The sequence below is a fragment of the Oncorhynchus keta genome, chromosome 1 (assembly GCF_023373465.1).
Source record: "Oncorhynchus keta strain PuntledgeMale-10-30-2019 chromosome 1, Oket_V2, whole genome shotgun sequence".
Lineage (NCBI taxonomy): Eukaryota > Metazoa > Chordata > Actinopteri > Salmoniformes > Salmonidae > Oncorhynchus > Oncorhynchus keta.
The window spans coordinates 11,114,965-11,131,767 of NC_068421.1; the positions used below are offsets into that span (position 1 = coordinate 11,114,965).

At 46.0% G+C, this 16,803-nt stretch overlaps 1 protein-coding gene across 2 annotated transcripts in view; it reads left to right on the plus strand.

Annotated features, from left to right (window-relative positions):
• The window catches only part of LOC118373398 (GMP synthase [glutamine-hydrolyzing]-like), a 50,105-nt gene that overhangs the window by 7,904 nt on the left and 25,398 nt on the right, over positions 1 to 16,803 (plus strand). For both annotated transcript variants that reach the window (XM_052500604.1, XM_052500592.1), the window contains exon 4: positions 799 to 896. In XM_052500604.1, the coding sequence (XP_052356564.1) occupies positions 799 to 896 (98 nt within the window). The remainder of the gene's footprint in view (positions 1 to 798; positions 897 to 16,803) is intronic.

Sequence of the window (16,803 nt, forward strand, 5' to 3'; positions counted from 1 at the left end):
GGGCGTAGATTGATCTTTGTCATTATGGGGTATTGGGCGTAGATTGATCTTTGTCATAATGGGGTATTGGGTGTAGTTGATCTTTGTCATTATGGGGTATTGGGTGTAGATTGATCTTTGTCATTATGGGGTATTGGGTGTAGATCTGTCATAATGGGTTATTGTGTGGAGATTGATCTTTGTCATAATGGGGTATTGTGTGTAGATTGATCTGTCATAATGGGTTATTGTGTGTAGATTGATCTTTGTCATAATGGGTTATTGTGTGTAGTTGATCTTTGTCATTATGGGGTATTGGGTGTAGATTGATCTTTGTCATTATGGGGTATTGGGTAGATAGATCTTTGTCATAATGGGTTATTGTGTAGTTGATCTTTGTCATAATTATTGTGTGGGATCTGTCATAATGGGGGTGTAGATTGATCTGTCATAATGGGTTATTGTGTGTAGATTGATCTGTCATAATGGGTTATTGTGTGTAGATTGATGATTACTTTATTTTATTCAATCCAATAAGGCAACAAAATGTAGAAAAAGTAATGGGGTCTGTATACTTTCCCGAAGGCACTGTACATGAAACCCTAGCCCAAAAATCCCTTAGCATAAAACTCAGGGTTCATGATTTCACCACCTACAGTCAATAACGGTTTGTCTAGACAGATCAATTGATAAAATATAAGACCCACTAAGAATCACTTTCTTATGATCACATACAAATTGAAATGACATCTTTCAATCAATCAATAAAAAAGAAAATGCAGATTTGAAGAGTCTAATGATCAATTGTCCTCTCCCCAGATGATGAATAAGGTTTTTGGAGGAACAGTACACAGGAAGAGTGTGAGAGAGGATGGGGTGTTCAACATCGGACTGGACAACACCTGCTCTCTCTTCAGGTGGGTTAAGAAGAACTAAAGATTCTTTTAGAGTAGGCAGCTGGAAAAGAGTTTCACCAGAACCACTCTGAGTCGAGAGGTGACAGGGTAGGCTATTTCAACAACAAGTGTTTTTTTTTTTTCCTCCCTCCATTGGTTTGGCCCAGAGCCATGTGTTTGACGCCAACTGGACCAAAAATTCCAACAGTCACATCGTTTCCCTGGCCGTCACACAAACACTCCAAAATAAGAAAACCACAGTCCTCCCTCTCTCAGACATTACACACAGTTGGACACAAAGCACATTGAGTTCCAAAGTGCTTCTTAACAGCTTCTACCCCCAAAGCTATAAGACTCCTGAACAGCTAATCAAATGGCCACCTGATCCTTTAGCATTGACCCCCTGTTCAGGCAACTCTCTGTTTATTATCTATGCTTAGTCACTTTACCTCTACCTACATGTTTGTTTGACTATCATTAACCCTGTACCGTAACACCCTGTATATAGCCTCCACATTAACCCTGTACCGTAACACCCTGTATATAGCCTCCACATTAACCCTGTACCGTAACACCCTGTATATAGCCTCCACATTAACCCTGTACCGTAACACCCTGTATATAGCCTCCACATTAACCCTGTACCGTAACACCCTGTATATAGCCTCCACATTAACCCTGTACCGTAACACCCTGTATATAGCCTCCACATTAACCCTGTACCGTAACACCCTGTATATAGCCTCCACATTAACCCTGTACCGTAACACCCTGTATATAGCCTCCACATTAACCCTGTACCGTAACACCCTGTATATAGCCTCCACATTAACCCTGTACCGTAACACCCTGTATATAGCCTCCACATTAACCCTGTACCGGTACACCCTGTATATAGCCTCCACATTAACCCTGTACCGTAACACCCTGTATATAGCCTCCACATTAACCCTGTACCGTAACACCCTGTATATAGCCTCCACATTAACCCTGTACCGTAACACCCTGTATATAGCCTCCACATTAACCCTGTACCGTAACACCCTGTATATAGCCTCCACATTAACCCTGTACCGTAATACCCTGTATATAGCCTCCACATTAACCCTGTACCGTAACACCCTGTATATAGCCTCCACATTAACCCTGTACCGTAACACCCTGTATATAGCCTCCACATTAACCCTGTACCGTAACACCCTGTATATAGCCTCCACATTGACTCTGTACCGTAACACCCTGTATATAGCCTCCACATTAACCCTGTACCGTAACACCCTGTATATAGCCTCCACATTAACCCTGTACCGTAACACCCTGTATATAGCCTCCACATTAACCCTGTACCGTAACACCCTGTATATAGCCTCCACATTAACCCTGTACCGTAACACCCTGTATATAGCCTCCACATTAACCCTGTACCGGAACACCCTGTATATAGCCTCCACATTAACCCTGTACCGTAACACCCTGTATATAGCCTCCACATTAACCCTGTACCGTAACACCCTGTATATAGCCTCCACATTGACTCTGTACCGTAACACCCTGTATATAGCCTCCACATTGACTCTGTACCGTAACACCCTGTATATAGCCTCCACATTGACCTCTGTACCGTAACACCCTGTATATAGCCTCCACATTAACCCTGTACCGTAACACCCTGTATATAGCCTCCACATTAACCCTGTACCGTAATACCCTGTATATAGCCTCCACATTAACCCTGTACCGTAATACCCTGTATATAGCCTCCACATTAACCCTGTACCGTAATACCCTGTATATAGCCTCCACATTAACCCTGTACCGTAACACCCTGTATATAGCCTCCACATTAACCCTGTACCGTAACACCCTGTATATAGCCTCCACATTGACCCTGTACCGTAACACCCTGTATATAGCCTCCACATTAACCCTGTACCGTAACACCCTGTATATAGCCTCCACATTAACCCTGTACCGTAACACCCTGTATATAGCCTCCACATTAACCCTGTACCGTAACACCCTGTATATAGCCTCCACATTAACCCTGTACCGTAACACCCTGTATATAGCCTCCACATTAACCCTGTACCGTAACACCCTGTATATAGCCTCCACATTAACCCTGTACCGTAACACCCTGTATATAGCCTCCACATTAACCCTGTACCGTAACACCCTGTATATAGCCTCCACATTGACTCTGTACCGTAACACCCTGTATATAGCCTCCACATTGACTCTGTACCATAACACCCTGTATATAGCCTCCACATTGACCCTGTACCGTAACACCCTGTATATAGCCTCCACATTAACCCTGTACCGTAACACCCTGTATATAGCCTCCACATTAACCCTGTACCCCCTGTATATAGCCTCCACATTAACCCTGTACCCCCTGTATATAGCCTCCACATTAACCCTGTACCGGTACCCCCTGTATATAGCCTCCACATTAACCCTGTACCCCCTGTATATAGCCTCCACATTAACCCTGTACCGTAACACCCTGTATATAGCCTCCACATTAACCCTGTACCGTAACACCCTGTATATAGCCTCCACATTAACCCTGTACCCCCTGTATATAGCCTCCACATTAACCCTGTACCGTAACACCCTGTATATAGCCTCCACATTAACCCTGTACCGTAACACCCTGTATATAGCCTCCACATTAACCCTGTACCGTAACACCCTGTATATAGCCTCCACATTAACCCTGTACCGTAACACCCTGTATATAGCCTCCACATTAACCCTGTACCGTAACACCCTGTATATAGCCTCCACATTAACCCTGTACCGGTACCCCCTGTATATAGCCTCCACATTAACCCTGTACCGTAATACCCTGTATATAGCCTCCACATTAACCCTGTACCGGTACCCCCTGTATATAGCCTCCACATTAACCCTGTACCGTAACACCCTGTATATAGCCTCCACATTAACCCTGTACCGTAACACCCTGTATATAGCCTCCACATTAACCCTGTACCGGTACCCCCTGTATATAGCCTCCACATTAACCCTGTACCGTAACACCCTGTATATAGCCTCCACATTAACCCTGTACCGTAACACCCTGTATATAGCCTCCACATTAACTCCTGTACCGTAACCCCTGTATATAGCCTCCACATTAACCCTGTACCGTAACACCCCTGTATATAGCCTCCACATTAACCCTGTACCGTAACACCCTGTATATAGCCTCCACATTAACCCTGTACCGTAACACCCTGTATATAGCCTCCACATTAACCCTGTACCGTAACACCCTGTATATAGCCTCCACATTAACCCTGTACCGTAACACCCTGTATATAGCCTCCACATTAACCTGTACCGTAACACCCTGTATATAGCCTCCACATTAACCCTGTACCGTAACACCCTGTATATAGCCTCCACATTAACCCTGTACCGGTACCCCCTGTATATAGCCTCCACATTAACCCTGTACCGTAACACCCTGTATATAGCCTCCACATTAACCCTGTACCGGTACCCCTGTATATAGCCTCCACATTAACCCTGTACCGTAACACCCTGTATATAGCCTCCACATTAACCCTGTACCGTAACACCCTGTATATAGCCTCCACATTAACCCTGTACCGTAACACCCTGTATATAGCCTCCACATTAACCCTGTACCGGTACCCCCTGTATATAGCCTCCACATTAACCCTGTACCGTTACACCCTGTATATAGCCTCCACATTGACTCTGTACCATAACACCCTGTATATAGCCTCCACATTGACTCTGTACCATAACACCCTGTATATAGCCTCCACATTGACTCTGTACCGTAAACACCCTGTATATAGCCTCCACATTAACCCTGTACCGTAACACCCTGTATATAGCCTCCACATTAACCCTGTACTGTAACACCCTGTATATAGCCTCCACATTAACCCTGTACCCCCTGTATATAGCCTCCACATTAACCCTGTACCGTAACACCCTGTATATAGCCTCCACATTAACCCTGTACCCCCTGTATATCGCCTCCACATTAACCCTGTACCGTAACACCCTGTATATAGCCTCCACATTAACCCTGTACCGCACCCTGTATATAGCCTCCACATTAACCCTGTACCGCAACCCTGTATATAGCCTCCACATTAACCCTGTACCGTAACACCCTGTATATAGCCTCCACATTGACTCTGTACCGTAACACCCTGTATATAGCCTCCACATTAACCCTGTACCGTAACACCCTGTATATAGCCTCCACATTAACCCTGTACCGTAACACCCTGTATATAGCCTCCACATTAACTCCTGTACCGCAAATACCCTGTATATAGCCTCCACATTAACCCTGTACCGTACCCTGTATATAGCCTCCACATTAACTCCTGTACCGTAACACCTGTATATAGCCTCCACATTAACCCTGTCCCGTAACACCCTGTATATAGCCTCCACATTAACCCTGTACCGTAACACCCTGTATATAGCTCCACATTAACCCTGTACCGTAACACCCTGTATATAGCCTCCACATTAAACCCTGTCCCGCAACACCCTGTATATAGCCTCCACATTAACTCCTGTACCGTAACACCCTGTATATAGCCTCCACATTAACCCTGTACCGTAACACCCTGTATATAGCCTCCACATTAACCCTGTACCGGTACCCCTGTATATAGCCTCCACATTAACCCTGTACCGTAACACCCTGTATATAGCCTCCACATTAACTCCTGTACCGTAACACCCTGTATATAGCCTCCACATTAACCCTGTACCGTAACACCCTGTATATAGCCTCCACATTAACCCTGTACCGGTACCCCTGTATATAGCCTCCACATTAACCCTGTACCGTAAACACCCTGTATATAGCCTCCACATTAACCCTGTACCGTAACACCCTGTATATAGCCTCCACATTAACCCTGTACCGTAACACCCTGTATATAGCCTCCACATTAACCCTGTACCAACACCCTGTATATAGCCTCCACATTAACCCTGTACCGTAACACCCTGTATATAGCCTCCACATTAACCCTGTACCGGCAAACCCTGTATATAGCCTCCACATTAACCTGTACCGTAACACCCTATATAGCCTCCACATTAACTCCTGTACCGTAACACCCTGTATATAGCCTCCACATTAACCCTGTACCGTAACACCCTGTATATAGCCTCCACATTAACCCTGTACCGTACCCCCTGTATATAGCCTCCACATTAACCCTGTACCGTAACACCCTGTATATAGCCTCCACATTAACCCTGTACCGTAAACACCCTGTATATAGCCTCCACATTAACCCTGTACCGTAACACCCTGTATATAGCCTCCACATTAACCCTGTACCGTAATACCCCTGTATATAGCCTCCACATTAACCCTGTACCGTAACACCCTGTATATAGCCTCCACATTGACCCTGTACCGTAACACCCTGTATATAGCCTCCACATTAACCCTGTACCGTAACACCCTGTATATAGCTCCACATTAACCTGTACGCAACCCTGTATATAGCCTCCACATTAACCCTGTACCGTAATACCCCTGTATAGCCTCCACATTAACCCTGTACCGTAACACCCTGTATATAGCCTCCACATTAACCCTGTACCGTAACACCCTGTATATAGCCTCCACATTAACCTGTACCGCAACACCCTGTATATAGCCTCCACATTAACCCTGTACCGTAACACCCTGTATATAGCCTCCACATTAACCTCTGTACCGGCAAACCCTGTATATAGCCTCCACATTGACCCTGTACCGTAACACCCTGTATATAGCCTCCACATTAACCCTGTACCGTAACACCCTGTATATAGCCTCCACATTAACCCTGTACCGCAACACCCTGTATATAGCCTCCACATTGACCCTGTACCGTAACACCCTGTATATAGCCTCCACATTGACTCTGTACCGTAACACCCTGTATATAGCCTCCACATTGACTCCTGTACCGTAACACCCTGTATATAGCCTCCACATTGACTCTGTACCGTAACACCCTGTATATAGCTCCACATTAACCCTGTACCGTAACACCCCTGTATATAGCCTCCACATTAACCCTGTACCGTAACACCCTGTATATAGCCTCCACATTAACTCCTGTACCGTAACACCCTGTATATAGCCTCCACATTAACCTCTGTACCGTAACACCCTGTATATAGCCTCCACATTAACCCTGTACCGTAAACACCCTGTATATAGCCTCCACATTAACCCTGTACCGTAAAACACCCTGTATATAGCCTCCACATTAACCCTGTACCGTAACACCCTGTATATAGCCTCCACATTGACTCTGTACCGTAACACCCTGTATATAGCCTCCACATTGACCCTGTACCGCAAACACCCTGTATATAGCCTCCACATTGACTCTGTACCGTAACACCCTGTATATAGCCTCCACATTAACCCTGTACCGCAACACCCTGTATATAGCCTCCACATTAACCCTGTACCGTAACACCCTGTATATAGCCTCCACATTAACCCTGTACCGTAACACCCTGTATATAGCCTCCACATTAACTCCTGTACCGTAACACCCTGTATATAGCCTCCACATTAACCTGTACCGTAACACCCTGTATATAGCCTCCACATTGACCTGTACCGTAACACCCTGTATATAGCTCCACATTAACCTGTACCGTAACACCCTGTATATAGCCTCCACATTAACTCCTGTACCGTAACACCCTGTATATAGCCTCCACATTGACTCTGTACCGTAACACCCTCTATATAGCCTCCACATTGACCCTGTACCGTAACACCCTCTATATAGCCTCCACATTAACCCTGTACCGCAAACACCCTGTATATAGCCTCCACATTAACTCCTGTACCGTACCCTCGTATATAGCTCCACATTGACCCTGTACCGTACCCTGTATATAGCCTCCACATTGACTCTGTACCGTAACACCCTGTATATAGCCTCCACATTGACTCTGTACCGTAACACCCTGTATATAGCCTCCACATTAACCCTGTACCGTACCCCTGTATATAGCCTCCACATTGACCCTGTACCGTAACACCCTGTATATAGCCTCCACATTAACCCTGTACCGCAACACCCTGTATATAGCCTCCACATTAACCCTGTACCGTAACACCCTGTATATAGCTCCACATTAACCTGTACCGTAACACCCTGTATATAGCCTCCACATTAACCCTGTACCGGTACCCTGTATATAGCCTCCACATTGACTCTGTACCGCAACACCCTGTATATAGCCTCCACATTGACCCTGTACCGCAACACCCTGTATATAGCCTCCACATTGACTCTGTACCGTAACACCCTGTATATAGCCTCCACATTAACTCCTGTACCGGTACCCCTGTATATAGCCTCCACATTGACTCTGTACCGTAACACCTTGTATATAGCCTCCACATTAACTCCTGTACCGTAATACCCTGTATATAGCTCTCCACATTAACTCCTGTACCGTAACACCCTGTATATAGCTCCACATTGACTCCTGTACCGTAATACCCTGTATATAGCCTCCACATTGACCCTGTACCGTAACACCCCTGTATATAGCCTCCACATTAACCTGTACCGCAACACCCTGTATATAGCCTCCACATTGACCCTGTACCGTAACACCCTGTATATAGCCTCCACATTGACCCTGTACCGTAACACCCTGTATATAGCCTCCACATTAACCCTGTACCGTAACACCCTGTATATAGCCTCCACATTGACTCTGTACCGCAACAACCCTGTATATAGCCTCCACATTGACTCCTGTACCGTAACACCCTGTATATAGCCTCCACATTAACTCCTGTACCGTAACACCCTGTATATAGCCTCCACATTAACCCTGTACCGTAACACCCTGTATATAGCCTCCACATTAACCCTGTACCGTAACACCCTGTATATAGCCTCCACATTGACTCTGTACCGTAACACCCTGTATATAGCCTCCACATTAACTCCCTGTACCGTAACACCCTGTATATAGCCTCCACATTAACTCCTGTACCGTACCCTGTATATAGCCTCCACATTAACCCTGTACCGTAACACCCTGTATATAGCCTCCACATTAACCCTGTACCGTAACACCCTGTATATAGCCTCCACATTAACCCTGTACCGTAATACCCTGTATATAGCCTCCACATTAACCCTGTACCGTAACACCCTGTATATAGCCTCCACATTAACCCTGTAAACCCTGTATATAGCCTCCACATTAACCCTGTACCGTAACACCCTGTATATAGCCTCCACATTAACCCTGTACCGTACCCTGTATATAGCCTCCACATTAACTCTGTACCGTAACACCTGTATATAGCCTCCACATTGACTCCTGTACCGTAAATACCCTGTATATAGCCTCCACATTAACTCCTGTACCGTAATACCCTGTATATAGCCTCCACATTAACCCTGTACCGTAACACCCTGTATATAGCCTCCACATTAACCCTGTACCGTAACACCCTGTATATAGCCTCCACATTAACTCTGTACCGTAACACCCTGTATATAGCTCCACATTGACTCTGTACCGCAACACCCTGTATATAGCCTCCACATTAACTCTGTACCGTAACACCCTGTATATAGCCTCCACATTGAACCCTGTACCGTAACACCCTGTATATAGCCTCCACATTGACCCTGTACCGTAACACCCTGTATATAGCCTCCACATTGACTCTGTACCGCAAACACCCTGTATATAGCCTCCACATTAACTCCTGTACCGCAACACCCTGTATATAGCCTCCACATTGACCCTGTACCGTAACACCCTGTATATAGCCTCCACATTGACCCTGTACCGTAACACCCTGTATATAGCCTCCACATTAACCCTGTACCGTACCCTGTATATAGCTCCACATTAACTCTGTACCGTAACACCCTGTATATAGCCTCCACATTAACCCTGTACCGTAATACCCTGTATATAGCCTCCACATTGACTCTGTACCGTAACACCCTGTATATAGCCTCCACATTAACCCTGTACCGTACCCTGTATATAGCCTCCACATTAACTCCTGTACCGTAACACCCTGTATATAGCCTCCACATTAACCTGTACCGTAACACCCTGTATATAGCTCTCCACATTGACTCTGTACCGTAACACCCTGTATATAGCCTCCACATTAACCCTGTACCCCTGTATATAGCCTCCACAACTCTGTACCGTAACACCCTGTATATAGCCTCCACATTGACCCTGTACCGTAACACCCTGTATATAGCCTCCACATTAACTCTGTACCGTAACACCTGTATATAGCCTCCACATTGACTCTGTACCGTAACACCCTGTATATAGCCTCCACATTAACCCTGTACCGTAACACCCTGTATATAGCCTCCACATTGACCCTGTACCGTAACACCCTGTATATAGCCTCCACATTGACTCCTGTACCGTAACACCCTGTATATAGCCTCCACATTAACCCTGTACCGTAAACACCCTGTATATAGCCTCCACATTGACTCTGTACCGTAACACCCTGTATATAGCCTCCACATTAACCCTGTACCGTAACACCCTGTATATAGCCTCCACATTAACTCCTGTACCGTAACACCCTGTATATAGCCTCCACATTGACTCTGTACCGTAAATACCCTGTATATAGCCTCCACATTGACCCTGTACCGTAACACCCTGTATATAGCCTCCACATTAACTCCTGTACCGTAACACCCTGTATATAGCCTCCACATTGACCCTGTACCGTAACACCCTGTATATAGCCTCCACATTAACCCTGTACCGTAACACCCTGTATATAGCCTCCACATTGACTCTGTACCGTAAACACCCTGTATATAGCCTCCACATTAACTCCTGTACCGTAACACCCTGTATATAGCCTCCACATTGACTCTGTACCGTAACACCCTGTATATAGCCTCCACATTAACCCTGTACCGTAACACCCTGTATATAGCTCCACATTAACCCTGTACCGTAACACCCTGTATATAGCCTCCACATTAACCCTGTACCGTAACACCCTGTATATAGCCTCCACATTAACTCTGTACCGTAACACCCTGTATATAGCCTCCACATTAACTCCTGTACCGTAACACCCTGTATATAGCCTCCACATTGACCCTGTACCGTAACACCCTGTATATAGCCTCCACATTAACCCTGTACCGTAACACCCTGTATATAGCCTCCACATTAACCCTGTACCGTAACACCCTGTATATAGCCTCCACATTGACTCTGTACCGTAACACCTGTATATAGCTCTCCACATTAACTCCTGTACCGTAACACCCTGTATATAGCCTCCACATTAACTCTGTACCGTAACACCCTGTATATAGCCTCCACATTAACCCTGTACCGTAACACCCTGTATATAGCTCTCCACATTAACCCTGTACCGTACCCTGTATATAGCCTCCACATTGACTCCTGTACCGTAACACCCTGTATATAGCCTCCACATTAACCCTGTACCGTAACACCCTGTATATAGCCTCCACATTAACCCTGTACCGCAATACCCTGTATATAGCCTCCACATTAACCCTGTACCGTACCCTGTATATAGCCTCCACATTAACCCTGTACCGCAACCCCTGTATATAGCCTCCACATTGACCCTGTACCGTAACACCCTGTATATAGCCTCCACATTAACTCTGTACCGTAACCCCTGTATATAGCCTCCACATTAACTCTGTACCGTACCCCTGTATATAGCCTCCACATTAACCCTGTACCGTAACACCCTGTATATAGCTCCACATTAACCCTGTACCGGTACCCCTGTATATAGCCTCCACATTGACTCTGTACCGTAACCCCTTGTATATAGCCTCCACATTAACCCTGTACCGTAACCCCTGTATATAGCCTCCACATTGACTCTGTACCGCAACACCCTTGTATATAGCCTCCACATTAACCCTGTACCGCAACCCTGTATATAGCCTCCACATTAACCCTGTACCGTAACACCCTGTATATAGCCTCCACATTAACCCTGTACCGTAATACCCTGTATATAGCCTCCACATTGACCCTGTACCGTAAACACCCTGTATATAGCCTCCACATTAACTCCTGTACCGGTAAATACCCTGTATATAGCCTCCACATTAACCCTGTACCGCAATACCCTGTATATAGCCTCCACATTGACTCCTGTACCGCAACACCCTGTATATAGCCTCCACATTAACTCTGTACCGTAACCCTGTATATAGCCTCCACATTAACCCTGTACCGTAACACCCTGTATATAGCCTCCACATTGACCTGTACCGTAACACCCTGTATATAGCCTCCACATTAACCCTGTACCGTAACAACACCCTGTATATAGCCTCCACATTAACCTGTACTGTAACACCCTGTATATAGCCTCCACATTAACCCTGTACCGTAACACCCTGTATATAGCCTCCACATTAACCCTGTACCGTAACACCCCTGTATATAGCCTCCACATTAACCCTGTACCGTAACACCCTGTATATAGCCTCCACATTAACCCTGTACCGTAACACCCTGTATATAGCCTCCACATTAACCCTGTACCGTAAACACCCTGTATATAGCCTCCACATTAACCCTGTACCGTAACACCCTGTATATAGCCTCCACATTAACCCTGTACCGTAACACCCTGTATATAGCCTCCACATTAACCTGTACCGTAACACCCTGTATATAGCCTCCACATTAACCCTGTACCGTAACACCCTGTATATAGCCTCCACATTAACCCTGTACCGCAACACCCTGTATATAGCCTCCACATTAACCCTGTACCGCAACACCCTGTATATAGCTCCACATTAACCCTGTACCGCAACACCCTGTATATAGCCTCCACATTGACTCTGTACCGTAACACCCTGTATATAGCCTCCACATTAACCCTGTACCGTAACACCCTGTATATAGCCTCCACATTAACCCTGTACCGTAACCCCTGTATATAGCCTCCACATTGACCCTGTACCGTAACACCCTGTATATAGCTCCACATTGACCCTGTACCGTAACACCCTGTATATAGCCTCCACATTAACCCTGTACCGTAATACCCTGTATATAGCCTCCACATTAACCCTGTACCGTAACCCCTGTATATAGCTCTACATTAACCCTGTACCGTAACACCCTGTATATAGCCTCCACATTGACTCTGTACCGTAACACCCTGTATATAGCCTCCACATTAACCCTGTACCGTAACACCCTGTATATAGCCTCCACATTGACTCTGTACCGTAACACCCTGTATATAGCCTCCACATTAACCCTGTACCGTAACACCCTGTATATAGCCTCCACATTGACCCTGTACCGTAACACCCTGTATATAGCCTCCACATTAACCCTGTACCGTAAATAACCCTGTATATAGCCTCCACATTGACCCTGTACCGTAACCCCTGTATATAGCCTCCACATTGACTCCTGTACCGTAACACCCTGTATATAGCCTCCACATTGACCCTGTACCGGTACCCCTGTATATAGCCTCCACATTAACCTGTACCGTAACACCCTGTATATAGCCTCCACATTGACTCTGTACCGTAACACCCTGTATATATCCTCCACATTGACTCTGTACCGTAACACCCTGTATATATCCTCCACATTGACCCTGTACCGTAACACCCTGTATATAGCCTCCACATTGACCCTGTACCGTAACACCCTGTATATAGCCTCCACATTGACCCTGTACCGTAACACCCTGTATATAGCCTCCACATTGACCCTGTACCGTAACACCCTGTATATAGCCTCCACATTGACTCTGTACCGTAACACCCTGTATATATCCTCCACATTGACCCTGTACCGTAACACCCTGTATATAGCCTCCACATTAACTCTGTACCGTAACCCCTGTATATAGCCTCCACATTAACCCTGTACCGTAACCCCTGTATATAGCTCCACATTGACCCTGTACCGTAAACCCCTGTATATAGCCTCCACATTGACCCTGTACCGTAACCCCTGTATATAGCCTCCACATTAACCCTGTACCGGTGCCCCCTGTATATAGCCTCCACATTAACCCTGTACCGTACCCCTGTATATAGCCTCCACATTAACTCTGTACCGGTGCCCCTGTATATAGCCTCCACATTAACCCTGTACCGGTGCCCCCTGTATATAGCCTCCACATTGACTCTGTACCGGTACCCCTGTATATAGCCTCCACATTGACCCTGTACCGTAACACCCTGTATATAGCCTCCACATTGACTCTGTACCGTAACACCCTTGTATATAGCCTCCACATTAACCCTGTACCGGTAACCCCTGTATATAGCCTCCACATTAACCCTGTACCGTAACACCCTGTATATAGCCTCCACATTGACCTGTACCGTAACACCCTGTATATAGCCTCCACATTGACCCTGTACCGTAACACCCTGTATATAGCCTCCACATTAACCCTGTACCGGTAACACCCTGTATATAGCCTCCACATTAACTCTGTACCGTAACACCCTGTATATAGCCTCCACATTAACCCTGTACCGCAACCCCCTGTATATAGCCTCCACATTAACCCTGTACCGTAACCCCTGTATATAGCCTCCACATTAACTCCTGTACCGTAACACCCTGTATATAGCCTCCACATTGACCTGTACCGTAACACCCTGTATATAGCCTCCACATTGACCCTGTACCGTAACACCCTGTATATAGCCTCCACATTAACCCTGTACCGTAACACCCTGTATATAGCTCCACATTGACTCTGTACCGGTAACCCCTGTATATAGCCTCCACATTAACCCTGTACCGGCAACACCCTGTATATAGCCTCCACATTGACTCTGTACCGTAACACCCTGTATATAGCCTCCACATTAACTCCTGTACCGTACCCCTGTATATAGCCTCCACATTGACTCTGTACCGTAACACCCTGTATATAGCTCTCCACATTGACCTGTACCGTAACACCCTGTATATAGCCTCCACATTAACCCTGTACCGTAATACCCTGTATATAGCTCTCCACATTAACCCTGTACCGGTAACACCCTGTATATAGCCTCCACATTGACCCTGTACCGGTACCCCTGTATATAGCCTCCACATTAACCCTGTACCGTAACCCTGTATATAGCCTCCACATTAACCCTGTACCGTAACACCCTGTATATAGCCTCCACATTAACCTGTACCGTACCCTGTATATAGCTCCACATTAACCCTGTACCGTAACCCCCTGTATATAGCCTCCACATTAACTTCCTGTACCGGTACCCCCTGTATATAGCCTCCACATTGACTCTGTACCGTAAACACCCTTGTATATAGCCTCCACATTATACCCTGTACCGTACCCCTGTATATAGCTCTCCACATTGACTCTGTACCGGTACCCCTGTATATAGCCTCCACATTAACCCTGTACCGTAACACCCTGTATATAGCCTCCACATTAAACCCTGTACCGGTAACCCCTGTATATAGCCTCCACATTAACCCTGTACCGTAACACCCTGTATATAGCCTCCACATTAACCCTGTACCGGCAAACACCCTGTATATAGCCTCCACATTGAACCCTGTACCATAACACCCTGTATATAGCCTCCACATTGACCCTGTACCGTACCCTGTATATAGCCTCCACATTGACTCTGTACCATAACACCCTGTATATAGCTCCACATTGACTCTGTACCATAACACCTGTATATAGCCTCCACATTGACTCTGTACCATAACACCCTGTATATAGCCTCCACATTGACTCTGTACCATAACACCCTGTATATAGCCTCCACATTAACCCTGTACCGTAACACCCTGTATATAGCCTCCACATTAACCTGTACCGTAACACCCTGTATATAGCCTCCACATTAACCTGTACTGTACCCTGTATATAGCCTCCACATTAACCCTGTACCCCTGTATATAGCCTCCACATTAACCCTGTACCCTGTATATAGCCTCCACATTAACCCTGTACCGTACCCCTGTATATAGCTCCACATTGACCCTGTACCGTAACACCCTGTATATAGCCTCCACATTAACCCTGTACCGTAACACCCTGTATATAGCCTCCACATTAACCCTGTACCGTAACACCCTGTATATAGCCTCCACATTAACCCTGTACCCCTGTATATAGCCTCCACATTAACCTGTGTACCCCTGTATATAGCCTCCACATTAACCCTGTACCCCCTGTATATAGCCTCCACATTAACCCTGTACCCCTGTATATAGCCTCCACATTAACCCCTGTACCCTGTATATAGCCTCCACATTAACCCTGTACCCCTGTATATAGCCTCCACATTAACCTGTACCCCTGTATATAGCCTCCACATTAACCCTGTACCCCTGTATATAGCCTCCACATTGACTCTGTACCGTAATACCCTGTATATAGCCTCCACATTAACCCTGTACCGTAACACCCTGTATATAGCCTCCACATTAACCCTGTACCGATTGCAAACACCCTGTATATAGCCTCCACATTAACTCCTGTACCGGTACCTCTGTATATAGCCTCCACATTGACCTCTGTACCGTAACACCCTGTATATAGCCTCCACATTAACCCTGTACCGGTACCCCTGTGTATAGCCTCCACATTGACTCTGTACCGGTACCCCCTGTATATAGCCTCCACATTAACCCTGTACCGGGGTGCCCCCTGTGTATAGCCTCCACATTAACCCTGTACCGGTACCTGTGTATAGCCTCCACATTGACTCTGTACCGGTACCCCCTGTATATAGCCTCCACATTAACCCTGTACCTCTACCCCCTGTATATAGCCTCAACATTAACCCTGTACCGGTGCCCCCCTGTATATAGCCTCCACATTAACCCTGTA